We start from the raw sequence: 21,992 nt of genomic DNA, 5'->3' as shown, positions 1-21,992 counted from the left end.
CCAAAAAGCTTTATGGTACATAGTTCTCCATATGCATTGGTTTAAAAAGAAGTATTACTTTCTGCTGAAGCCTTTGCAGTAAGCTGAGCAAACCAGCCACAACAAGCGACTGAGTAAAATATCTGGCACAAACGCCTGTTCCTGGTGGCACATGGATCCGCCGGGCTGATTTAAACGAGCGGAGGATGGTGAAGTGTGCAGCTGCTCATACTCTCAGCACTGGCTTATCCTGGTAGTGGCTCGGCAGGCTCCCCGGCTGCTGCATATGTGTGTAGATAATTGTGATATGCAACAGTTGGCTGGGTCATGCTCGCTCTGTGTTCTCGTTTGTCGGAAGGGGCTCTGTGCGATCCACTCAGGTCTTGCCTATGCCAAATGGAACTCATGCTCGATCCCTTTGTCCGGAGGTAACAATTTACCTCCTTGTCATCCTGTGTATTCTCTCCATTTGGATTTTAGCGGAACAGAGTGCTCAAAACTCTCATGGCAAGACCATGCTCGGCACATTCTGTTTTTCAAGGGCCCCACAAACATCGTTCCTCTCAGCACCTCCATATGATATGGTAGTATTCCCGTCTTTCAGATGAGCAAATGACAGTTTAAATGATGGCTCTCAAGGCAGCCAGAATAGCTGAGTTCCTGGCTCCCAGTGCTGTGTTCATTCCTTTCGACCATGCCTCCCTCTCCTGCTAGTTGGGGAAGAGGGCCTTGCCTCACAGTGTCCTCATCCGTGCTGCTGAGTGTCCCTGGGGACATACCTATGAAATTGGTGGACCAGATTTGTCTTGGGGTGTCTCACTGAGTTGTAGGTGCAGGATTGCAGCGTGGGGGGAGAGTTGAAGTCTGGGGGAGGGCTGGATGGATTATATCTATTACAATGGCAGCAGGAGGGGGATGGGGAGGAGGGGGTCTCCCTGGCCCTCAGACACGCCCGCTAACAGTGTAAATTGAAGACACTGTGCCCTATAGTTAATTGGATGTGTTAGCGGATTGATTTTTTTCAGAGGGCTTGAACATTCGCCGCTACTGTTGAAGTCAAGGAGAGCTCCAAATGTTGTTGAAAAGCAGGCCCTGGGTTTCTGTCGCTTCAAAAGGCACCTAGAGAGGCTATATTTAGCCTGTGACATCTGTGGGCGTGGAGTGGGGAATTCAAGGGCTGTTTGGAAAGAGTTCTGCTTCCTACACTAAGCCTAATGATGAGCATTGCTCCACCGGGCGGGTACGTATACTGCAGGCTCCACTTTCTGGCATCGCAATCTGTGAGAGGGCGGTGGATGAGCGCCAGCTAGCAAGGAGAATTCCAGAACCAGGGAATATGCTGCTGTCTATGCAAAATCCCACTCGGGAACCCTCTGAAGGGGGAATTGATAGGGCAAACTCTGCTTTGCCGCTTCTTATTTTGGCTCATTGGCATTTCAATGTGCACAGCTCGGCGTCCTGGCCCCGCTCTTGGGCTTTATGGCCTGAAAAGGACCACTTTGAACGCCTATGTAACGCAGGCTGGCTCCAAGGAGCAGTGAGCGTCCAGAGGTAACCAGGCGGGGCGTTCTGTGACGCAGCGCGGCTCCCGCGGCATGGCCCCGGCCACTTCTAATCTGCAGTCGCCTGGGGCTGCCAATGGGATATTCGTGCTCCTCCAGCCCCCTCTCTTACTGCCCTTCCCCGTGTTGAAATAAAGCCACTGAGCCAGTGTTGCAGGGGTACCAGTGGCCATCATCCCGTGGGCTCATCTCCGGAATGGGTGTTGCCGAGTGCACAGTACCTTTCGCTTTCCCCTCACTCGGCAGAGGACGGTTCCTGGGGATTTGGGGGTGGGGGGGTGTCTGCTGGCTGTCTCATGGATGTGCAGGGTTGCTATTTGCAGAACTGATTCTGGTCTGAGTGAACTCTTACCTGCTTGGGAGGCTGCTATGGAGCTTGCAGGGTGGTAAAACGGAATTAAGGGGTTACCTTCATTTTCATCCCTGGCTGTCTGCAGTGCGTGGTACCGGGAGTGTGCGGCAGAGGGGTGGGGAGAAGTATTGGCAGGGAGCAGGGTGCATAGAGTTGAAGTGCGTTTGTAGTTAAGCGCACACATGTGCCACATATGAGCCATCCCACTTTTAGCACAACACCCATTGGGAGCAGGCGGGGGGAGGGAAATAACCCCCCTACGGAAACCACTTCAAAATTTCAGGAGTTAAGTCATTTAAAAAAAAAAATATTTAGGTTTAGAGAGACTATCAACGTACAATATAACATGGTTGCAAGCATGAATGAGGTCGCGTATGTGACCCGCCCTGCTTTTAAAGCTATCTTCTCTGAACCAGCTCGCATCAAACCTTGTAAAACAATTTCACAACTGAAATTCCAGCCAGATGTTACAACCGCGGCATTATGCTCCCCCTGGCCCAGGCTCTACTCCGAGATGTTGAATCGTTTTCAAACAGTTTTAAAAACATTCTTCAAGTGCTGGGTCATGAGCCTTCCTCTGGGCAGAACAGCTAGTGCCCGGGAGGAAGTGCAGATATAGTTCTCTATGGACTTGGCGAGTGAAAATCATCTAGGGGTGAAATGTTGGGACCCGCACCTGCGAAAGGTGAGGGGTGGAGCTGGAGTTTAGCCCAGGTATGGCTGTAGTAAACCTGCTGCAGGATCAGTGGCACAGAGAAGCTGGAGCTGAAAAACCCCTCCCCAGTGCTGTCCTACCATCTAGAAGTCATAAAAATGCAGGGCATTCCAGGGCATCTTCTGGATGTTAGAGGGGGACAGGGTTTTCTCCGGGGGGGGGGGGGAGGAGTGGGGAATGCCAAGTGTAGGTGAGAAGAAAAGCATTTAATTCCCCCTACAGTCTCTTCTGCCTCCCTCGCTCGCTCCTGTGCAGTTATTTGTTGTCATTATGCTAGTGCCCAGAGGTGCCAGGCTCCCACAGTGCTGGGAGACAGTCCCTGCCTCAGAGTTTGTATTCAAAATAGACAAAGCGTGGGAGAAACATAAACAATCGGGACCCGATTGTGCTAGGTTCTGTACATAGAAACACACATGGTGCATTGTCACCATTTTACAGCTGATGATTGATGTCCGATGGGGAACTGAGGCACAGAGAAATTGTGACTTGCCCAAGGTCACACAGGCAGGCTGTGGCAGACGCAGGAGCTGAACCCAGATCTGAGCCCCCATCAAGTGCCTTATCCACAAGCCCATCCTTCCTCACCTGTGCAGTGGGTCATGGATGCTGGTCTGTCCTTCTGTGACCTTTTAATGAATGGAGACATAGTTATCCTACCGGCACCGTGAAATGAATGGTGGCAACCATGACACATGGTAGTGCTCACCCGGCATGCCTTTAGAGAGGCTATGGCTGAACCTCTTCCCTTTCCAGGCCAGCCCCAAAAGAGTCCTGTGATTGCAATACTGCGGCTTCTGTGTGCAGCGGATGCATCTGCATGCTCGTATGCTGGTCTTCACACGGCTGCGCCATGGATCCATGCATGCAGTGTGGAAGGGGGTATTACCCGCTTCTGTGGTGCCAGGAATCCCCCACAGAGCCGTGCTGCAGTCCCTCCCAGCGGGGCAGCTATTTGAAACTCTGCAGTCCCGATCCGAATGGTCATGGCCAGTCCGGGGCAGCTGATTCCCTCTGCCCACCTGCTTGAGGAGGGGATGGAAGCAGGGCCGGTGGAGACAGCAGTTTGTCTGGCAGGTGGAGGAGCAGACTCAGCTGCTCCCTTCTTGTGGAGCTCTGTCTCTCCAGTTGCTGCCTAGCAGAGGGCGCTCGCACAGCTGCTGCCTTTTGCTGGGACTGTGCGAGATCAGAGCAGTTGCAAGGAGCCGGGCGCACATACAACATGCCGGGCAGCAAGAGCCACGTGTCCCTCATTAAAAGCTCTCCACCACCCTCTTGGGGAAAAGCCAAGCTCATCAAGCCATGCTGGTGCCCAGCTGCTCAAGGGCACGCTTGTTTTGCTGCTTAAGCAGCAGATTTAAGTTTTGCGTGGCACTTAACTGCCCCTCCTCCAAAGAGCCGCGTCCAAGTTGAGCAAGCTGGCAGTCATGCTGAGTGTGGGAGGGGCTGTGTGTTGAGGACAGGTCTCCTGGCTGGTCTCCATCCCAGAAACCAGTCCTGCTGCAGAAGCTAATTGCAGCAGGATAATCCCCCCTGCCTGCAATACAGCCAGTGGTGTGCCGTCCTGCAGCGTAGATCAGCTCAAACCACCATGTGGTCGTGTCTGCTAACCATGCGAACAAGCTTTGTAGCTGTAGCCTAGGTTGTGATGGGGTTTGCAGATGGACGGCAGAACCTGGCTGAATCCTGTTTGTACTGTACGAGACTGTAGCACATCCCTGCATATAGTTTAACAGGGTCCCCTAGCTTCATTGTTCAGGTGGGCCCTTGTGTGGATGCTTCAAACTCTGCAGATTGGAATATAGGCATAGCTATGTGGTCAGGGGTGCGATCCGTGACCGGCAGAGACGAGACCGCAAATGTCTCTAGCGTGGATACAGCTATACTGACAAACCGTGCACTCATACCGGTATAGGTGTTTCATTTGGGAGGTGAGGCAGGTTTATTGCACCGGTAGAAAGCCGGTTTCTCTTCCTTCACACTAGGAGCGCTTTGCTGGTACCATAAAGCCCTCTGAATTCAGTTGCCATTGTGTTCCTTCGCTCCCTGGTCATCGTTCCTGTCAGCCCTGCTGTGCTGGGTGTAATTCTGCCTTGTTTCCCGTCCTGGCATTCGCTCTCTCAGTAATATCCATTGCAGGCGTGTCCATATTTACTAGCCTTTTGGAACCGGGGGTGTCATTGGGCCTTTGTCCCTCCATGTTAACGTGAAGGGCCCTGACTGACCGCCATACAGTAATGTCGCTGTCTTTGGTTTGTGTGCTCACACTTCCTAGATGCCTGTATTAAATATCCCCCCCACACACACACACACAATTCCCAGCTGTCCTGTTCTGCTTGCAAATTCAGGTGAGACACCAGGGTGCAGGTGGCCAAGGGCTAGTGTCCCTGGTTCCTTTCCCACCTCTCGCTTGGGCTAAGCAGGCTGGGGCAGGACTGGGCACCCCGTTAGTGAGCAAAGCTGCACTCGTGAGACTGACCCTGATTCGTGCGTTGCAGGGAGCCCTCTTGTAAACGGAGCCCTCTTGAAGTGGGGTGTGCAGTGTAGAGGTGGAGAACAGTGTGTTGGCCTGTAGGAAACACTGGCTGTCAGTCGGAGCGTAACTCTCCCTGCCTGCAGAGCTGGGTGATGAGTGGATTGGGGAAGGGTAGGTGGTGCTGGGAATTGGACCATGGTCTGCAGCCTCCATGATTGTGGCTGTGGCAGGTGAAGTCTTTGAAGTCTTTATGGCTCAACATCTGCAGCGGTTTGGCCCCCAGAGGTGAAATGGGGACTCTCCGTTTGAGTGATTTGGGTCAAAGCGGAGAAGGGTGGACTCCGGATCGAATAGTCAGAGAGACGCTGCACTCCGCCAATCCAGCAGAGAGCAGGCGCGCTCCTTTCAGAATCACGTTCTGGGGCAGATCAGTCCAACCTGTCCCATTTATTACACTTCCTCCTGGGATCTCCTCCTCCTCTCCCACAAGTGGCCACGTAGGGTTTGCCTGTGCTCCGTGCTAAGCCCAGGACACTGGGACCTGGGCTTGGGGACTCGGTGTTTCCAAGGCTGTGGTGAGTTTCAGTCTGCACTGCATTGGTAACCTGGGTTTACAGTGGTTGGATCTGGTCTCACAGCTGTGCTAACGTGTCCATACTGCAGTGTGCAGATGCAGCTGGCCCTGCTTCCACATTGCAAAATGCCAGGGCTTCGACCCAAATCACAGTGGCTCTGACCCACCCCGGAGCAGGGTCCTAAGATCCAGTGCTTGCTGACCTGAGTCGGGTTGATTGATGTGTGGATGGAAGTAGGACTTGGGCCCAGTGCGGACATACCCATCCAGCCCTTAGCGAGGAGGAGGGGAAGGGTAGCTCACCTGGATGCACTGTGGGGAAGAGAAGGGTCATTGGGAAGATCTAAGAGGGACTCTGGCCCAGGTAGGGAGAGAACTCAACCAGTGCCAGCATGTGGCCTGCCAGCCTCAATGGACAGTGGAGAGAACGCTCTAGCAACCCTTGGTGTTGCGTATTAACGCCTCTGTTCTATTTTTCACAGAACATACGACTCCAGCCAAAGTGGTGAGGGCTGCAAACCCCAGGCAGCGGAAAGGAAGCAAGGTATGTCTGCCTCTACATCTTCCTGTTTCTGGTGGTGTATTACCTGGCTCTCGCTGCTTGTCTTCTGTATTGCAGCAGCACCTAGAGGCCCAGCCGAGATTCAACCCAGTGTGCTGGGTGCTGTATGTACACATAAGGAGATGCGGTCCCTGCCCCCAAGAGCTTATAGCCGCAACAGGCAAAGCATTGGAGGGGAAGTGACTTGCCCAAGGTCACCTGACAGCGCAGTGGCAGAGCTGGTGCTAGACCCCAGGTCTCGTGGACTCCCAGGTCGCTGCTCTGTCCCCTAGACCACGCTGCCTCCCATGCCACTTGAGGCAGTATTTTTGTTACCTCACTGGGGAGCAAACTCGGCTCTCTGAGTGGTGCGTGCATTTCCACTCCAGAGCAGCGTGCATTTCCACTCACCCACGCACCCCGCAGCTGTGCACGGCCTCCGGTTATGGGTGGCCGCTGGAAACTTTAGCGCGCCTCCCGCAGCGTGTGGTGCTTCCGTGGCAGTGCCCAGCTCTGGCCGTGGCAGTGCTGCCTTTCTCCCAGCTGCTGTGTTTACAAGAGCTTGCGGCGCTGGGGTTGTCAGTCCTGCTCGGCACCTGCCTAGCCCCTGTCGTCAGAGCATCTCCTAGGGCTCTCCCACAGCGGAGCTTCTCAGCACCCGGAGAGGCAGGATTCGTGCCCATCTTGTGCCTCGATGCCACAGTGACGGGAACAACTTAAATAGGTGCCCTCCGCCCACCTGTGTGTTGGGTGCAATGTCTGCCTGCCTCCCGGGGGTGGGTGAGAGCCCACATGCACGTGCGGATGGGTCGATGTCGGTGATGTGGATGGACGATGCACAGTGCCGTGTGGGTGCCTAGAACAACCACCGTTGCCCACCCGCTTGGACCTGCTCCATGCTGTCCGTCGGAGACCGTTGTTTCTTCTTCGAGAGCTTGCTCATGTCCGTTCCATATTAGGGGTGTGTGCTCGCCGCATGCACCGGTGCTGGAAGGTTTTCCCTCACCAGTATCTGTAGGGGACCGGCCCTGGAGTGGCGCCCACCTGGCACGGTATACGGGGCGCCACCGGCTCCCCCCCACCCTCAGTTCCTTCTTGCCGTCAGTGACGGTGTGGGAATGTCTGCTGCTTCGGCTAGCTTTTGCTTAGTTCAGTGTGTCTCACGAGCGTTTCTTTGTAAAATAGTTGTGTATAGTTCAGTATTCACCCTTCGTATTAGTTCTTGTTCGTTGGTCCTGGATGGGACTCAGCCTAGGGACGGGGCATTAGGGTGACCAGACAGCAAGTGTGAAAAATCAGGACGGGGGTGGGGGGTAATAGAGGCCTATATAAGAAGAAAAAGACCCCAAAATCAGGACTCTCTCTCTAAAATCGGGACATCTGGTCACCCTATGGGGCATGCCCCCCCCATCATCTGGCTTTAAACCATGCGATAGTTGTAAACGGCCCATGCCCATCAGCGACCCGCACATCGGTTGTTTTAAGGTGTCTAGGAGAAGGACACACAAGTGACAACTGTCACATCTGTAAGTCGTTCAAACCCAGAATGAAAAAAGAGAGTCCTCCATCTCACAACATTCCTGATGGAGTTGGCGTTGACCCCGGCACTGGAGCAGAAGTCCGAGTCGGCCCCAAGCACCGCAGTGTTGGTACGGAGCGCCCCACCTGTGCCATCTACGAGTTGGCGCCGATCCCCGGCCCTGGCCAAGAAGCCCAAGAGGTCTGCGAGGGGAAGATCTCCTACTTCCCATAAGGGGAAGGAGAGGGCCGGAGGAGAGCCCGGACCCGTGCTGGGCAGCTCGACACCTCCGTCAGGGAGTCAGGCCCCAGCTCATGTCGAGACCCTCCCTAACTAAGCTTGCCACAATGGACCGTGACGAGGGCCTCCGTCAACTCGAAGTCCTGTCGATGCCTGAGATCCTTCAGGCAGGGCAGGAGATCCTGACGCTACCGGTGCTGAGCTAAGGTGGCACAGCCCTTGGGTAGCAGGTTTGAAATCCCCCTGGCCTAGGAGCGGGCTGGGATCTGCTGAATGCAGGAATGGGCTGTTGAAGTGAACGGTGTGGTGGCAGAGAAGCTGGACCATGCCACTCAACTCTCCTTTTAAACCAACCAGCCAATACAAATCCTCTGTTGGGTGAGAATATGGAAAATTGCCCTGCAAGCAGAATAGCATAACGTCTTGTGTGACTCTCCCCCTGAGAACGCCAGGGGCCTGCACTCATCACTGGCTGCTCCTCTCCAAAGGGCAACTGTGCTTTCCCCAGAGCATGATCTTCTGGTCCTTTTTCTTGAGCATTAATGTTCCTCCCCTGCTTGTTTGGGAAGCGACATCCACGCTCTGCCTTTTTTCCCCTGGAAACACCTCTCGTTCTCAAAGCATCAGGTTTGAAAACTAGATCAAGTGGAGACACCAGTAAATGGTGTTATAACTGCCCTGCAAACCAAACCGCTTCACCGGCAAGCTCCAGCCTCACAAGGGAAGGCGCATGAATGGTGTGTTGTGAGTGGCCTTGGAGGCTGCTCTGGGTGGATTGAATGGAAACCAGATGCCTGTTCTTGCCGTCAGCTGAGCACAGAGCTCTGGCAGCACTTGATTGCAGTTGTGCTGTTTAATGTGAGTGAGCCCTGCAGTCATCTGCCCCCAGGTGGCATGAGCTTTTAGAATGAATTTGAAAGTGAATTTGGTATCCCAGCTGGATTAACAGCACTGAAGGCCCTGGTGCTCTTTCTGCTCCTCTTTCGGGGGAAACGGGGCTGTGCTGAAACCCCGCGGAGCCTTGCAGTTGTGGTCTGATCTCACCAGGCGGCACCAGGATCATAGAATCCTAGAATATCAGGGTTGGAAGGGACCTCGGGAGATCTAGTCCAACCCCCTGCAGGACCAATCCCCAACTAAATCATCCTACCAAGTACCATCCCTTATTTTTGCCCCAGATCCCTAAATGGCCCCCCTCAATGATTGAACTCACAACCCTGGGTTTAGTAGGCCAATGCGCAAACCACTGAGCTATCCCTCCCCCCGGGAGGTAGGAGTTCAGCTCCAGACATTTGATTGTAGAAATAGAGGGGATTTAGAGACTGACAATGAAATTGCCTGGGGGTCTGGAAAGAGCCTAGGGAAGAGATGATTGTTCCACGCAGTAGTGAGGCGTATAAAGAGGGGTGTCAGCAGCTGCTATTTCTGTTTTTACTACCCCGCTCATCTGGGTGAGCTGTTGGCCACGGGGCTTGAACCTGACCCTTGTGGCTCTGAACACGTGACCGTCTTTTGTCTGAGCTGAAAGACCCAGAGCTAAAAGCAGGGTCATCAAACTGTCTGTGGCCAGCTAGCAGTCGGAAGGTTACAGTGAACCGCCCAGAGTGGGTCTGGGGTGCGGTCATCCGTCACTTAAGAATAGGGGGATATTCAACTAAATCCAAGGCAGTACATTTAAAACCACCGGGCATTAATGTTTTACGCTGTGTATAACTCGCCCATGAAACTTGTTGCCCATCAGGTCGTTGAGATCAAGCACTTAACAGAATTTTAAAGAGGGTGACACTTCATGTGGATAATAATTATCCTGTCTAAGAAGCGTGGATTTTAAGGGCTATATACCCTGAGGCTTCGGGGCATAAACCAACCTCGGATCCCCCTGAGGTAGGTAGCAACCACTCCTTTAGGCATGTTAGTCCATAGGTGTCCACGAGGATGTTTCTTGTCTCTTTCTCTGAAGCATCTGGTACTGGATGCTGTTGGATGGGGTGAGAGGCTGTCAGTCCGATCCTCTAGCCCAGGCCCTGTGCTCTGGAAGGGGGAGAAGGGATATTGGCCTATTGAATGCGAGGAAGCAGCCCTTCAGAACCAGCGCTTGAGATCACTGTACTAACGAGATCTCTCTGTTTTTTGAATAAAGGTGGGTGACTTTGGTGATGCCACGAACTGGCCGACCCCTGGAGAAATAGCCCACAAGAGCATCCAGGTAAGAAGCACGACCCTGCAAACAAAACACTCTACCACGCGGCAGCATCCGAGCTTTCCCTGGCGAACAAGCGATGTCCCCTCTTCTCTCTGGGGGCAGAGAACTCTAGAAAAGTTGACCACTCAAGACCAAGACGTCCTGTGGGCTTTTCCTTTGGAAGCGAGGTCTCCTAAGGGCTTCTCTGTCCCTAAAACAGCTGAAATAGACACTGTCAGCTGAAATCTTCCTTTATCACATTTCAGTGCCTATTTTACCAATAACACCACAGATTATTATAGCAGGGTTTGGAAAAGTTACCTGAGACCTGCTAGTTGATGGACTAGTCCTGCTAGCCACAGTGGACAGAGCTAGGCTGCTACTCCCCGGAATGCAAGCAATAAACAGCTGTGTACTGTTTGTGTATCTTTCTTAACTGTCCTCCTCTGGGCAGATTCTAATGCCTATACAATGTAAGTTTTTGTGTGAGTTGCTTTCTTTGTTCCCTTCGTTTTTCTTTTGTCACAACAGGCCAATGTATATTTCCCTGTGCTGTTTTCAGTGTCTGTTTTCCTCTTTGCGCTCTCACTCTCTGGTTCTTCTTCAGACTGTTCTCTACCACCTGCCCCATAATCCTTCAGCTCCTGCTCTGCTTCCCTTCTATCTCCACCCCCGTTAAGTCTCTGTGTACTCCACTCACCTTTAATGGATCCCCTCTGTCTCCCTTATACTCCCTCTGGTTCTTGACAAATTTGGCAGCCTCCCAGTAACCAGAGAACTAAATGTACTAAAAGGCCCAGCTGCCCTTAGGCAGCCTTCAAGCCCAACCTCTCTCACCAGCTCTTGCTTAGCTTCCCACCAAGGTGATGCCTCTGGACCCTGCTTGGGGCATGGTCTATCATTTGTAGTCTCCTGCTAGTGGGTTCCTGAGTTTGAAGCCCCCTCTGCTTACTGGAGAGGAGCGGTGTTGTGTGCTAAATTTAGCCTCCTTTCTTATAAAGACCTTTGTACCAGGGAAAAAGCACTGGTACATGTCTCAGCTGCTCATTGCTTTTCCCAGCAGCAACATGAAATTGGCCGTTATTGGCCCTTTCCTTGTAACCTGGGGGGGGGGGGGGGGGGGTTGGTTTCTGAATTGTTGCCATGAAATTGACCCAAGCACTTATTCATTTCAGGCTGCTGCTGTTGAGCAAAGCTCTGAGCAGCAGTGGTGGTGCTGAGGCTGCAGGCAGACTCACCAAGATGGCATTGCATCAGGTTTATGCTAGAGTGATGTTTAAAGGTGATCCCTGCAACCATAAGAGCTAGAATCTCCTCTTAAAAATAAATAGCTAAAGCATAGATCATGCAGCTCTTGTTTCACTTACTTTCCTAGGTGGTTTTGCCTTCCAGTTCTGGAGGCTGCAGTGTTTGGGTTGGAAGAGCAGGGGAATGGATGTTTTAAACCTCCGTTCGTCAGAACTGCAAACAAAACACGAGCCTGGGTGTGTTGCTTAGGTTGGGTAAAAGATTGCTTTTACAAGCCCAGCCTCAAATCTGAACCATGGATTGTCCCTTTAATACTAATAAAAAGCTAAAGTAGCAGGTTGAGCAGTCAGTGAGGAACATGCTGTGCAAAGTGAGAGTTGGAAGCACTTTCATCTACCCACTGAGAAGACACGTGGTTGTTCAGAATACCCTAACTCAGCACAATTACAGTGACCTTTGTGCCTGGGGGGATGGATGCTGCTTTATAAACCCAACCTTCCAACGTACCAGGCTCCTGCAGCCTTCTCAAGCAAGGGAGGAATGAAGCCGGATGCCCTCAGCTTGTGCGGCTGTTCTGAAGTTGGTATCACAACATGCTGCTCCCTGAAGTGGAGCTGAGGTGGCATCTCTCCTCTAGCCCAGCTCCTCTTTCAGCCTGGAGTTCCTCCCTGACCCCCCAATTCTGCACTGTTGTCCTCTAGAATTAACCCTTGAGCTGAAAGTGTGTGTTTGTTTTTTTTTTCTTCCTGTGTTCCCTCTGCCCACTACTCTCGGAAACAGATAGAGATGGGGACCTTTGCAGGCCAGAAGGATGTGGTCCGGTTGTGAAGCCGGTGACCCCATGCTGGTTAAAACTGTACTTTCATGATTGCCTTAACCAGCCCCCTCGGCGGTGTACCAGCACAGATATTTCTTCTGCTGGGAGAAGGGCCTGACCAGAGCTCCCCGCAAAGCTTGTGTCTAGCCACTGGAGCTGCCAGTGTGCCAGGATGGCTCACGCCCTCCAGGTTGCTCCCTAGCTGTAAACCACGTATGTTCTCCATGTGTTAGCGCGTGTTGGACGGTATGTTATGGGGGAGAGCCCCTCTGTGCACTGCTCATCTCGGAGGCAGGAGGCCCCAGGGGAATCTCAGCCAAAAGCATTCCTCGGTGTTTTCTGTGTGTGTGGGGGGGGGGGGGGTCAGAGCTGGAGTTCAGGTCATGGCCCTGTGGGCACTGCCTCCTGCTGTAGCGCTGGAAGCTCCAGCTGAGCGACTCTTTGGGGTGCTGGGCATCGGCTCAGGAGGCAGCCAGGAATAGCTTGCTGTGGCCCCGGGTGCGGAGGATTTCCTTTTAGGGATTCCCTGCATGTTGGGCTCCCTCGCTCAGCGGTGCTATTCTGGGACGGGGAGCCTGGATCCTGTTCTGAACCCTGGGCGCAGTGAGTTGGGCAGGGAAGTTCAGTAAGCTGGATCTCTGGTGCAGGGGTCGAGTTACCCAGGTGAAAGCAGAGAGCTCCTGGCTGAGCAGCGGAACGGCCCATGGCTTGGTGCCTGCTAACGCTGGCCCTCATGAGGGGCATGGCCCCGTGCTGCTGCAGCCCAGATGCAGGAGCTGTCAAAGCTGTTCTATTTTTGGGCACTTTCCTTTCAGCCTTAGTTTCCTGGCCATGCAATAGCTGCTGTCAGTCGGTGCCCCATTGCTACCCAGCTTCTCCCTTCTGCGGTGCGAATCTTTACCAGACCCAGCATCCTAATGCAACAGACACCTGTGAGCATCCCTTATGTCTACTCCCTGATTTTAGGAATCCTCTCCCCACTGTTGCTCCCCCTCCAGATGAACTCTTGTCGGTACCGTGCCCAGGTGTGCACTGGGGGTGACGAGAGAGCATGCAAAGCTCACTCCGACTTGTCTTCAAGCCCTTGCTAGCTGAGCTGCTCTTTACCGGGGCCTGTCGTCTCCCCAGGGTGAGATGCTGGGATCCCATCCCCAGACTAGTAACTGTCCTTCCCGCTTCCCCTCTGCGGGGCTAGATGGGCGTGGCTCTGGCAGGTGGATCTGACCAGCTCTTCGTTGTCTGTCCTGAGCCCGCTCCCACCATCCTTTGCCTCACCTGCCTGGCTCTTGTCTCCAGCAGCCACCCAAACCCCAGCCCCTCCGGAAGCTGCCCCTCAAGAAAGATATGAAAGAACAGGAGAAAGGGGATGGGAGCGATGGCAAAGAGAACCTGAAAACCAAATCAGACGAGTCCGGGGAGGAGAAGAACGGGGACGACGACAACCAGAAGTTGGCCCAGAAGAAGAAAGGTGAGAATGGGAGAGGGGTGGGTGAGATTCCAGGGGACTGCTGGAAGATTGGGGATTTGGTTCTGGCCGAGCCAGCTTCCATGATGTCATGACCTTTGATGTCATGCTGCCCTGGCTGTCCCAGTTCTCTGGCCACCTCCAGATGGGCGATTGTAACCTGCGTCCCTCGGGCTGCATCTGAAATCCATTCACAAGCTGGTGCAGAAGCAAGGGGTGGCGCCTGCTAAGCAGAGAGTCCTGCTGTTTCACCATCCGCCCCGGCTGCCCTTCTGGATAGAATTACTGTTGATTTGCTTTTGGCCTATGAAGCCCTAAATGGCCTGGCACCTGCCAACCTGAGACTCCCCTCCTCCTCTCCCCCCACCGATTCCCTCTCCCCCCCCCAGTGCAATCACGGCTACTGAGTGGGGTGCTGGATCTGCATCAGTTGTTTGCAGGGGTATTTCCCATGAGGGTCCCTCTGCTCTGGGACTCGCTCCCCTACTCTGCTTGATCCAAAATAGTCCAGCTCGGTTGATCTCCAGGGGAAGTTTCTCCTTTTCTACAGCCTCTGGGGAGAGGGCATTCGCTCATCACTGCTGTTGGGGATCAGCTGGCGAGCTGGGTCTATTGCTGGGCGACGTTAGAGGCACGTGGAACCTGGTCTAGGCTCTGTTGTAGCTGCTTGTAAACAAGAGATAATGGATAGGCATGAAAGGGAGTGAGGCTGTGTCCCTGGATCTGAGGCGGCAGCCGGTGCTGGGCCTGGAATCTGTGCATTGGCCACCTCTGCCCTCCGGGAGTCTTGGCGTCTCTCCTGTTCATCTCAGGGTAGCTGGGGTAGCAAAGAGTCAGGGGACGTCTGCACTTACTCTGCTACAGCGACGCAGCTGCATCATTCAGTGTGGAGACTCCCTTCTTCCATTGACGCAGTTAATGCACCTCCCTGAGAGAATTAATCCGTCGACCTAGCACTCTCTGCATGGGGACTAGGTCACCAGAGCTGGGTCTCGGGGGAGTGGATTTTTCACAGCCCTGCGAGATGTAGCTATGCGCATGTAAGTTCCCCAGGTTGCAAAAAGCATCAGAACTAGAACATCAGGAGCGTGACCGTGGCGCCCCTCATCCCGTGGGTACAGGGACCCCTGGGTTCAGTGCTTTCTTCAGACCTCGATGAGTTCAGGGAAGACCATAGCCTGCCTCTCGGATGGACGGACTGGCCCCATTCATCATCTTTCCTGGGGCGGTGGCTGGCTGTGCGTGGGGAGACATCTGTTGCACTCGACCCCAGGAGACGGCTTTCCAGGGGGAAGCCTGCTTCGATCCCAGGGCGCAACAGGAAATCCGGCCATGAGCGGAGTGCGCACAATGGCAAGAACCGTCTCGGTCTCCTCCTTGTGCTTTGAAGTTCACCAGGTCTGGTCCGAGGTCTGCGAGTGACTTTGGGGCCATGTGCAAGCACCGAACGCATGGGGCAGAAAGCTTTGAAGTCCAGTGCAGCAGCCCCATGGCCCTGAGCTCCCCAGAGCGGCAGAGACTGTGGGGAAGGGAGCGGCACTGGTGAGCCAGAGGGGAGCCACACCCAGCCCTCCTGTGCTATGGTTCTGCAGTCTCCCTGAGGCTGTTTTCAGGGCAGCGGGCCAGCAGGAGCCGCACAGAGGGGGGGATCTGTGTGAGAGGCCCAAGCGCCTTCTGGCCTGGAATTGGATGCACCCTAGATTTTTGTCCCTGCTTGAACATGCAGGGAGAAGGGGAGGGTGGAGGTGGAAGCAAAGATTTGTTCTTCCTTTTAAAGCTGTGTCATGCCCAAATCCTGTCCCTCGTTCAGGCAACAAGCACAAGTGGGTCCCTCTGCAAATAGACATGAAGGCGGAGGCGCCCAGGGACAAAACGGCCTCTCGGAACAACCGGCAGAATGAGCAACACAGGCACCCCTCCAACAACCGCAGCGAATTGAAAGGTGGGTGGGCTGGGCTGGGGGTGGGGGGCAGGGGCAGGCGGTAGCTCCCCCCCCCTCTCGGCACCTGGTGGCATGGCTGCTGCAGCACTCCCAGCCTACCTGGGGTTCCCCCGTGGCATTTCCACCAGCCATCGCTGGATCTGAGCGCTTGCAGGGAGCGGCGCCTGGACGCTGCGGTCAAGGGCATGCTACGGACGACGTCCCAAGGGAAGCTCTCGGGACCGTGTCGGTCATGGTACGATAATGCCAGATGGGCCCTTTCCCAGCCACTCTTCTCCAACGCAGGAGAGGGTCGGGGAAAGCCTGGACTCTGAAGCATTTGCCCCCGAGGTAAAGAGCTCATCTGGGCGCAGAGAAGGGCTTTAGCCGTGTCACTTGTTCAGGGAGCATTACAAAGAGGCTGTAATTGCTTTAGATGCTAGACTCCTTCCAGGGCACTCTGGTACCTGCCGAAGGACAGAGGGCAATGGGGGCGCAATCCCCAGGCCTAATTGCACATCGGAGCCAGCAGAGGGCGCTTTCACCTCACCTCTAGTGTCCCCCTTGCTCCCCCGCAGGCTGGCACCCGGATAACAAGCACGAGCGGAACTGGCCTGATCACGACGAAACCTCCAGTGTCAAGAGCGAGGGAGGAGCAGTGCGAGGAGCCTTCCGGGGCAGGGGCCGGGGCAGGGGCCGGGGCCGGAGCCGAGGAAGAGGAGGCACTCGCTGTACGTATAGCCCTGCTCTGGGTGTCTAACTGGGCAAGATGCAGTCAGCAGTGGACTGCATCTTATTCTCGGAGCCCTTTTGTAAGGGGCCCGTGACTGACTGGCTGCTGGAGTGAGTGGGGCTTGGAGCTGGTTTGTTCTTCGGGAAAGTATTTGCGGGTGATGGTGGTTGAGTGCTTGTGGGAACAGTCGGGCATATCGCATTCCTCGCAGCCCTGTGTCTTCATGTCACCTGTGATGCAAGCGTTCACCACAGGCTAGAAAATACCGTAACTCCATCACGTGGAATGGTAGATGTGGCAGCTGATAAACAGCCCTAGTTTGGTACAGGTCAGCCACGGAAATGGATCATGCACAGACGGAGAAAAGTATCGTCTGTGCTCTGGGTACCTCGGCGTTTCTCCAGCCAGACCTGGGTCCTGGCAGTTCAGGGACTGTCGGTTAGTGCAGCACCGGGGCGGGGTCACAAGTAACTCTCCCCCTCGGACGCGGCTTTGGATGTGGAGTGCACGTTGGCCAGGATACCAGGGCTGCCTGGTGTTTTGAGAAGTGTCGTGGGATCCACAAGCCACGTCTGGATGAGCATCCCGAGTGCTGGTTAAGGACTGGCCCTCCTGAAGTGTTTATACGGTGCCCATTGCGGTAACGCGTGAGCACCTCACAATCAGGGGGATGCATATGCTAATGCCCAGGTGATCCTCCTCTGTAAGGGTGGAGCTGAGGCCCAGGGAGACTGTGACCTACCCGAGGTCACACAGGAAGCCTGGCACAGCAGGGACTTGAACCCGGTACCGGCAAAACCCAGGCCGGCATTGGATTACTGGTCTCCTCTCAGCAGGAGGCTAACTCCTCCATCAGCGCATGGCTGGATCTGCTTTGAGTATGAGCCTAAGCACTAGTTTGGTTAAATTTTCCTCCCGGCGTCCTCAGGCCCTGAGATACAGCGCTGTGAACTTGCTGTGATCCCCTGCCTTTCTGGCTGCCAGAGCACTGCCCAACTCAGAGAAATGAGTTCCTCACCAGCCCCTGGCTGGGTGCCAATCTGTGCAATGAGCATGACGGAATAGCTGCTCCCAGTGAGGGGTCTCTTGGGGGGGTGGGGAGGGGACAGCTGCTCCGGAGGAGACAGCCATGCCCATTCCAGCAAGAGGCTCCAAACCCCCGGCAGGCCTGCTGGGCCAGGGAGTGCAGAAGACGGGGTGTGAAAGGAAAACGTGGCGAGGTGCCCCTAATTACAGAGCTGCCGTGAGTTGTGCTGTTGAGAGCTTCAGCCCAGAGCTGCAGCTGCTCCTAGACTTCGTAGACACCCCCTTGGGGTTCCTCTGTGTGAACGCAGCCTAAGCCCAGGGGATGCCTGGCTGCACTTGTCTTAATATGAACATTTAGTATTTTTTTCCCCACATCCGCTGTTTGCACCTGATTTCGCCCCACCTCCTTTGTATCCCCCCGCATGGAGGGGGGTGGGGTCGGGGGTCAGGGATGCGCAGGAGTTCTTGGCCCTCGCTTCTCAGTCCTCTTCCTTATGTTTGTCATGGGGAGAGAGGACTCCTGGTTAATGGACAGGCCCCAGGGGATGGGGCTGCATGAGCCTGTTAGTTCACGTGGTGGTGATTTGTCATTTGCTGGGGCCACGAAAATCCAGCTGACTTTGCTGTGACAACGGCCAGTGCTTTGTTCACCCGAAAGGCTCAGCATTCCAGCCGAATCAGAATGCTCTCCTGATGGCTAAAGCGGGGGGGGGGGGTTTCAAGCTCCCCATGCTGTCTGGGTCCCTGTCCTTGCTCTTTAAGGAGATGGCTGGTAGCAGCAGGGGCTTTGCAAAGCTGGAGGTGTCTCTGCTGGAATTGCTGCAGTGTCTGGACACCTACCATCAGCCCTTGTTCTGTTTGCCGTGGTATTTACAGAGTTAGGGAATTGCCTCGGGGCAGGAATCCGTATTGGAGGGGCCCCCTTCATAGTTCCTGTGCAGTTCTCTCTTGTGACTGTCCTGACTGCTGCTGTGTTCTGGGCCCTAAGCTGGGATTGTTGGTAGAGCGCTGCTGTTTGTATGGCGGTAATGCCTGGGTTGTATCACCTTGCCACGCCCTCAGGAAGATCACAAAGACCCGGGGACAGTAGATGTCACTTGCCCCCTGAAAGGCCTGCCTTTCTTCCTCTCTCTCAGCACACTTTGACTACCAGTATGGCTACCGGAAATTTGACAGCTCAGACGGCTCACGCACCCAGAAATACGCTAGTAACATCACCTACTACTTCGATAACGTCAGCAGCACGGAGCTGTACAGCGTGGATCAGGAGCTGCTCAAGGACTACATCAAGCGGCAGATGTAAGTGCTGCCCCTTCCCTGGGGGCCGGGGGCATCCCTAGCCAGCAGAGCCAGGGACTGGGATTTGTCCCCTCTTGATGTGGTGCTGTGGCGTAACATGGGGCAGCGAAGCTCCATGAGCCTGCACTGGGGGCTGAACTCAGCTCAAAATGTGGCACCCAACTTACCTGGGATACTCAACAGACGTAGCCTTGGGAGCGGCTGCAGCCTGGGAGTCGATGCTTCTGTCTGCCATGGAGTTACCGAAACCAGAAGGGGGGAGGGGCTTGTGGCTAGGCCATGGGACTGACTCCAGACCTGGGCTCAGTTCCCTGCTTTGCCAGAGACTCCCTTGAACAAGGCTCTTGACTCTCTGCCCTTCAATTCCCCACCTGTAAACTGGGTCTCTTGCCCGCCCATGGTCTTTGTTTAGATGATAAACTCTGTGGGGCAGGGACTCTGTGCGGAGAACTGAGTCTGACGGGACCCCTGGCTGAGCTGGGGCCTTCAGGTACCCTGGGATACAAGCAAGAGCTAACAGTCTGGCTGTGAGCAGCTGGCTTACAGGTGTAGGACTCTGGCTATCGAGGCGAGGGGGCAGAGAAGTAGAAGGGTGGTGCCTTTTCTGGCGTCCAGCCCTCTTTTGGGGAGATGCATGAACTGATAGGCCCCCTCAGAGCTGAGCCACTACCAGAGAGTCGCGTAACTTCCCTTTCAGAGATTGCGCTTGAGCTCCTCTTTGCCCAGCGCCACTAACGAGCTGCTCCTCGTGCAGGTGGCAGCCGTGCAGGGCTGGCTTCCAGCATCTCTCTGCGGTTTCAGGGCCTGGCCTGAGCTCCCAGGGCGCCCGCTGTCACAGGAAAGGCTGGAGATCCCGGCGGGGGTGGGGGTGGCTCGTGGGGTCTGCGGTGCCTGAGCAAGGTGGTGATAGTCTGTATCTCCTTCCTTCGCTGCCGGTGCTCCGTGCAGAGAGTACTACTTCAGCGTGGACAACCTGGAGCGGGACTTCTTCCTGCGGCGCAAGATGGACACGGAAGGCTTCCTCCCCATCACCTTGATCGCCAGCTTCCACCGGGTGCAGGCCCTGACCACGGACGTTGGCCTCATCGTCAAGGTGAGGGCTCCTGACGGGGTCACCTCTGGGAACAGGGTGGGCTGCTGGGCAAAGCTCGGCTCGGGCCGTTCCCCTCCTGTCCAATCCCCGATTCTCTCAAACCTGACTTTCCCGCTGACTTCCGGGAAGATGCTGCGGCCATTGGGGGACTTGCCCAAGGTGAGGCCAAGCAAGTCGGACTTCCTGCCTTGCCCCACTGGTGGAACCCCAGGGTACGTGAGCTAATGGGAGCACGTTGCTCCCTCCCCGGTGCAGATGCCAGGGTTCTGTCTCCACCTCCCTGCAAAGGCAGCCCCAGCCTCCAGGCTGGGGTTCATAGCTGCCCCTTGAGGGGCGTCTCTGAATTAACACCGCTCGGGGGGCTTGGTCTCCAGGCTCTGAAGGACAGCAAGGTGGTGGAGATTGTGGACCAGAAGATCAGGAGAAAGGAGCAGCCAGAAAAATGGCCTCTCCCCGGCCCCCCCATGGCAGACTACACACAGACTGACTTCTCTCAGCTCATCAACTGCCCCGAGTTCGTCCCCCGGCAGAGCTTCCAAAAGGAGACAGGTAAGAGGGGGAGCGTTGGGGTGAGTGGGTGCGTGTAACCGGGGAGAGTGTGGGAGGCGAAGCTATCTAGTGCTGTCACGAATTCATGTAATTAATAGCAGGTGGATGGTGTTTTTGGGGCAGTTTGTCCTGTAGCGACCCTGACTCTCCCAGGAAGGGTCCTGCTGAGGATGGAGGGGGGCCCAAGCACCCGAGACCCTTTGGGCTGACACTTCTCAGGGCTGCGTAAACTCAGTGGGTGTCCAGATCCCCTGAGTGGCTTTGCAAATCTCAGCCTTTCAATCTAGACATGGCAAACTGTGGAGAATACGACACATGGAGCAATCCTGCATTTTGGCAAGAGGGTTCCCCGTAGCAGCCCTCTCCTTGCTGCAAGGCCTTTCCCTTCTCTGGACTTGGTGTTTGCTGCTGTGGAGGCAGCTTTCTCTGGGACTTTCCTTCCAGGTTTTTGAGAATAAGACCCTTGAATGTGCACAGACTCATGCCACTTGCCCTGGGGCCGTCCTTACCTGCGTGGGTGGATGTGCAAACACTTACATGCCATGTATAAAACCCTTGTCTGTCCCGAAATGTATCTAGAATCTGCCCCCGGCTCTCCCCGCTCTGCCAGCCCTGTGCCGACTAAGACTGAGGAGGTCAGTAACCTGAAGACGATGCCCAAAGGCCTGTCTGCCAGCTTACCGGACTTGGATTCGGAGACGTGGATTGAAGTGAAGAAGAGGCCTAGGCCTTCCCCAGCCAGACCCAAGGTACTGTGCGGCGTGTGTGGCTCTCCCCATGTAGCAGGCTGAGCTGAGAAACGCCACGGGGTGGGAACAGCGCTGGGCAGTGTCTGGGAAATGGCTGGGTTTTGCTGGCAGTTGTCTGGCCAGCTCTAGCAATGAGGCAGGAGCAGATTTAGTACTTGACTGGCTTCTGGGGCATGACTCCCGTGGGTGGCTTTCCTGATTGAACGTGGGCTGTCAGCTTCGTGTGGCCTAGAGGGGAAAAGCAGTGAGCTGAAGGTGACCCTGTTCTTTCAGCAGCACAGAACCAGCAGCCTTTGGGACGGCAGGGTCACTCCATGTGTTGTGCTGAATCAGCACCAGGGTCTTGCTGAGGCAGTATTAACTCGCCAGGGCAGAAATGTGCAGTTCTCCCTGGCTCCTGACCTGAAAACCCAGCGGGCCTCGCGGTGACTGTTCTGCCGGAGCCCTAGCTGCATCCCCCAGGGCCTCCAACTCATCCTCTCCTCCGTTTGCCTTTAGAAAGTGGAGGAGTCGAAAGCACCGCAGAAACAGAAGGACCAAGACGAGCCTGAGGAGTTGGACTTCCTGTTTGACGAGGAAATGGAGCAGATAGACGGCCGTAAGAACACCTTCACCGACTGGTCAGATGAGGATTCTGACTACGAAATCGACGACAGGGACGTGAACAAGATCCTGATTGTGACGCAGACGCCCCCTTACCTGCGCCGGCATCCCGGGGGGGATCGCACAGGCAATCACACCTCCAGGGCGAAAATGAGCTCTGAGCTAGCCAAGGTCATCAATGACGGGCTGTATTACTATGAGCAGGACCTGTGGACGGAGCAGTTTGAGCCTGAATATTCGCAGATCAAGGTGAGAGCTAGAACCTGTGTCCCAGCATGTGTCTGGGTGACCCTACCCCTGGCTTAGTTAATCCAGTGTGAACCATACGTGGGGGGCGCGCTCATTTCAGGTT

The 21,992-nt window shown here is 55.0% G+C and overlaps 1 protein-coding gene across 5 annotated transcripts in view; it reads left to right on the top strand.

Moving 5' to 3' along the window:
- The window catches only part of LARP1 (La ribonucleoprotein 1, translational regulator), a 77,822-nt gene that overhangs the window by 41,134 nt on the left and 14,696 nt on the right, over window positions 1-21,992 (top strand). For 2 of the 5 annotated variants that reach the window (XM_073355234.2, XM_073355236.2), the window contains exons 2-11: window positions 6,138-6,199; window positions 10,096-10,161; window positions 13,499-13,670; window positions 15,478-15,609; window positions 16,167-16,319; window positions 18,484-18,646; window positions 19,595-19,739; window positions 20,114-20,288; window positions 20,868-21,037; window positions 21,536-21,889. In XM_073355234.2, the coding sequence (XP_073211335.1) occupies window positions 6,138-6,199; window positions 10,096-10,161; window positions 13,499-13,670; window positions 15,478-15,609; window positions 16,167-16,319; window positions 18,484-18,646; window positions 19,595-19,739; window positions 20,114-20,288; window positions 20,868-21,037; window positions 21,536-21,889 (1,592 nt within the window). The other 3 variants (XM_073355235.2, XM_073355238.2, XM_073355237.2) reach the window with 3 other exon arrangements.

The sequence above is a fragment of the Lepidochelys kempii genome, chromosome 8 (genome assembly GCF_965140285.1).
Source record: "Lepidochelys kempii isolate rLepKem1 chromosome 8, rLepKem1.hap1, whole genome shotgun sequence".
NCBI lineage: Eukaryota > Metazoa > Chordata > Testudines > Cheloniidae > Lepidochelys > Lepidochelys kempii.
The sequence above is the reverse complement of the archived record's forward strand: the minus strand, read 5'-3'. Positions and strand labels throughout refer to the sequence as shown.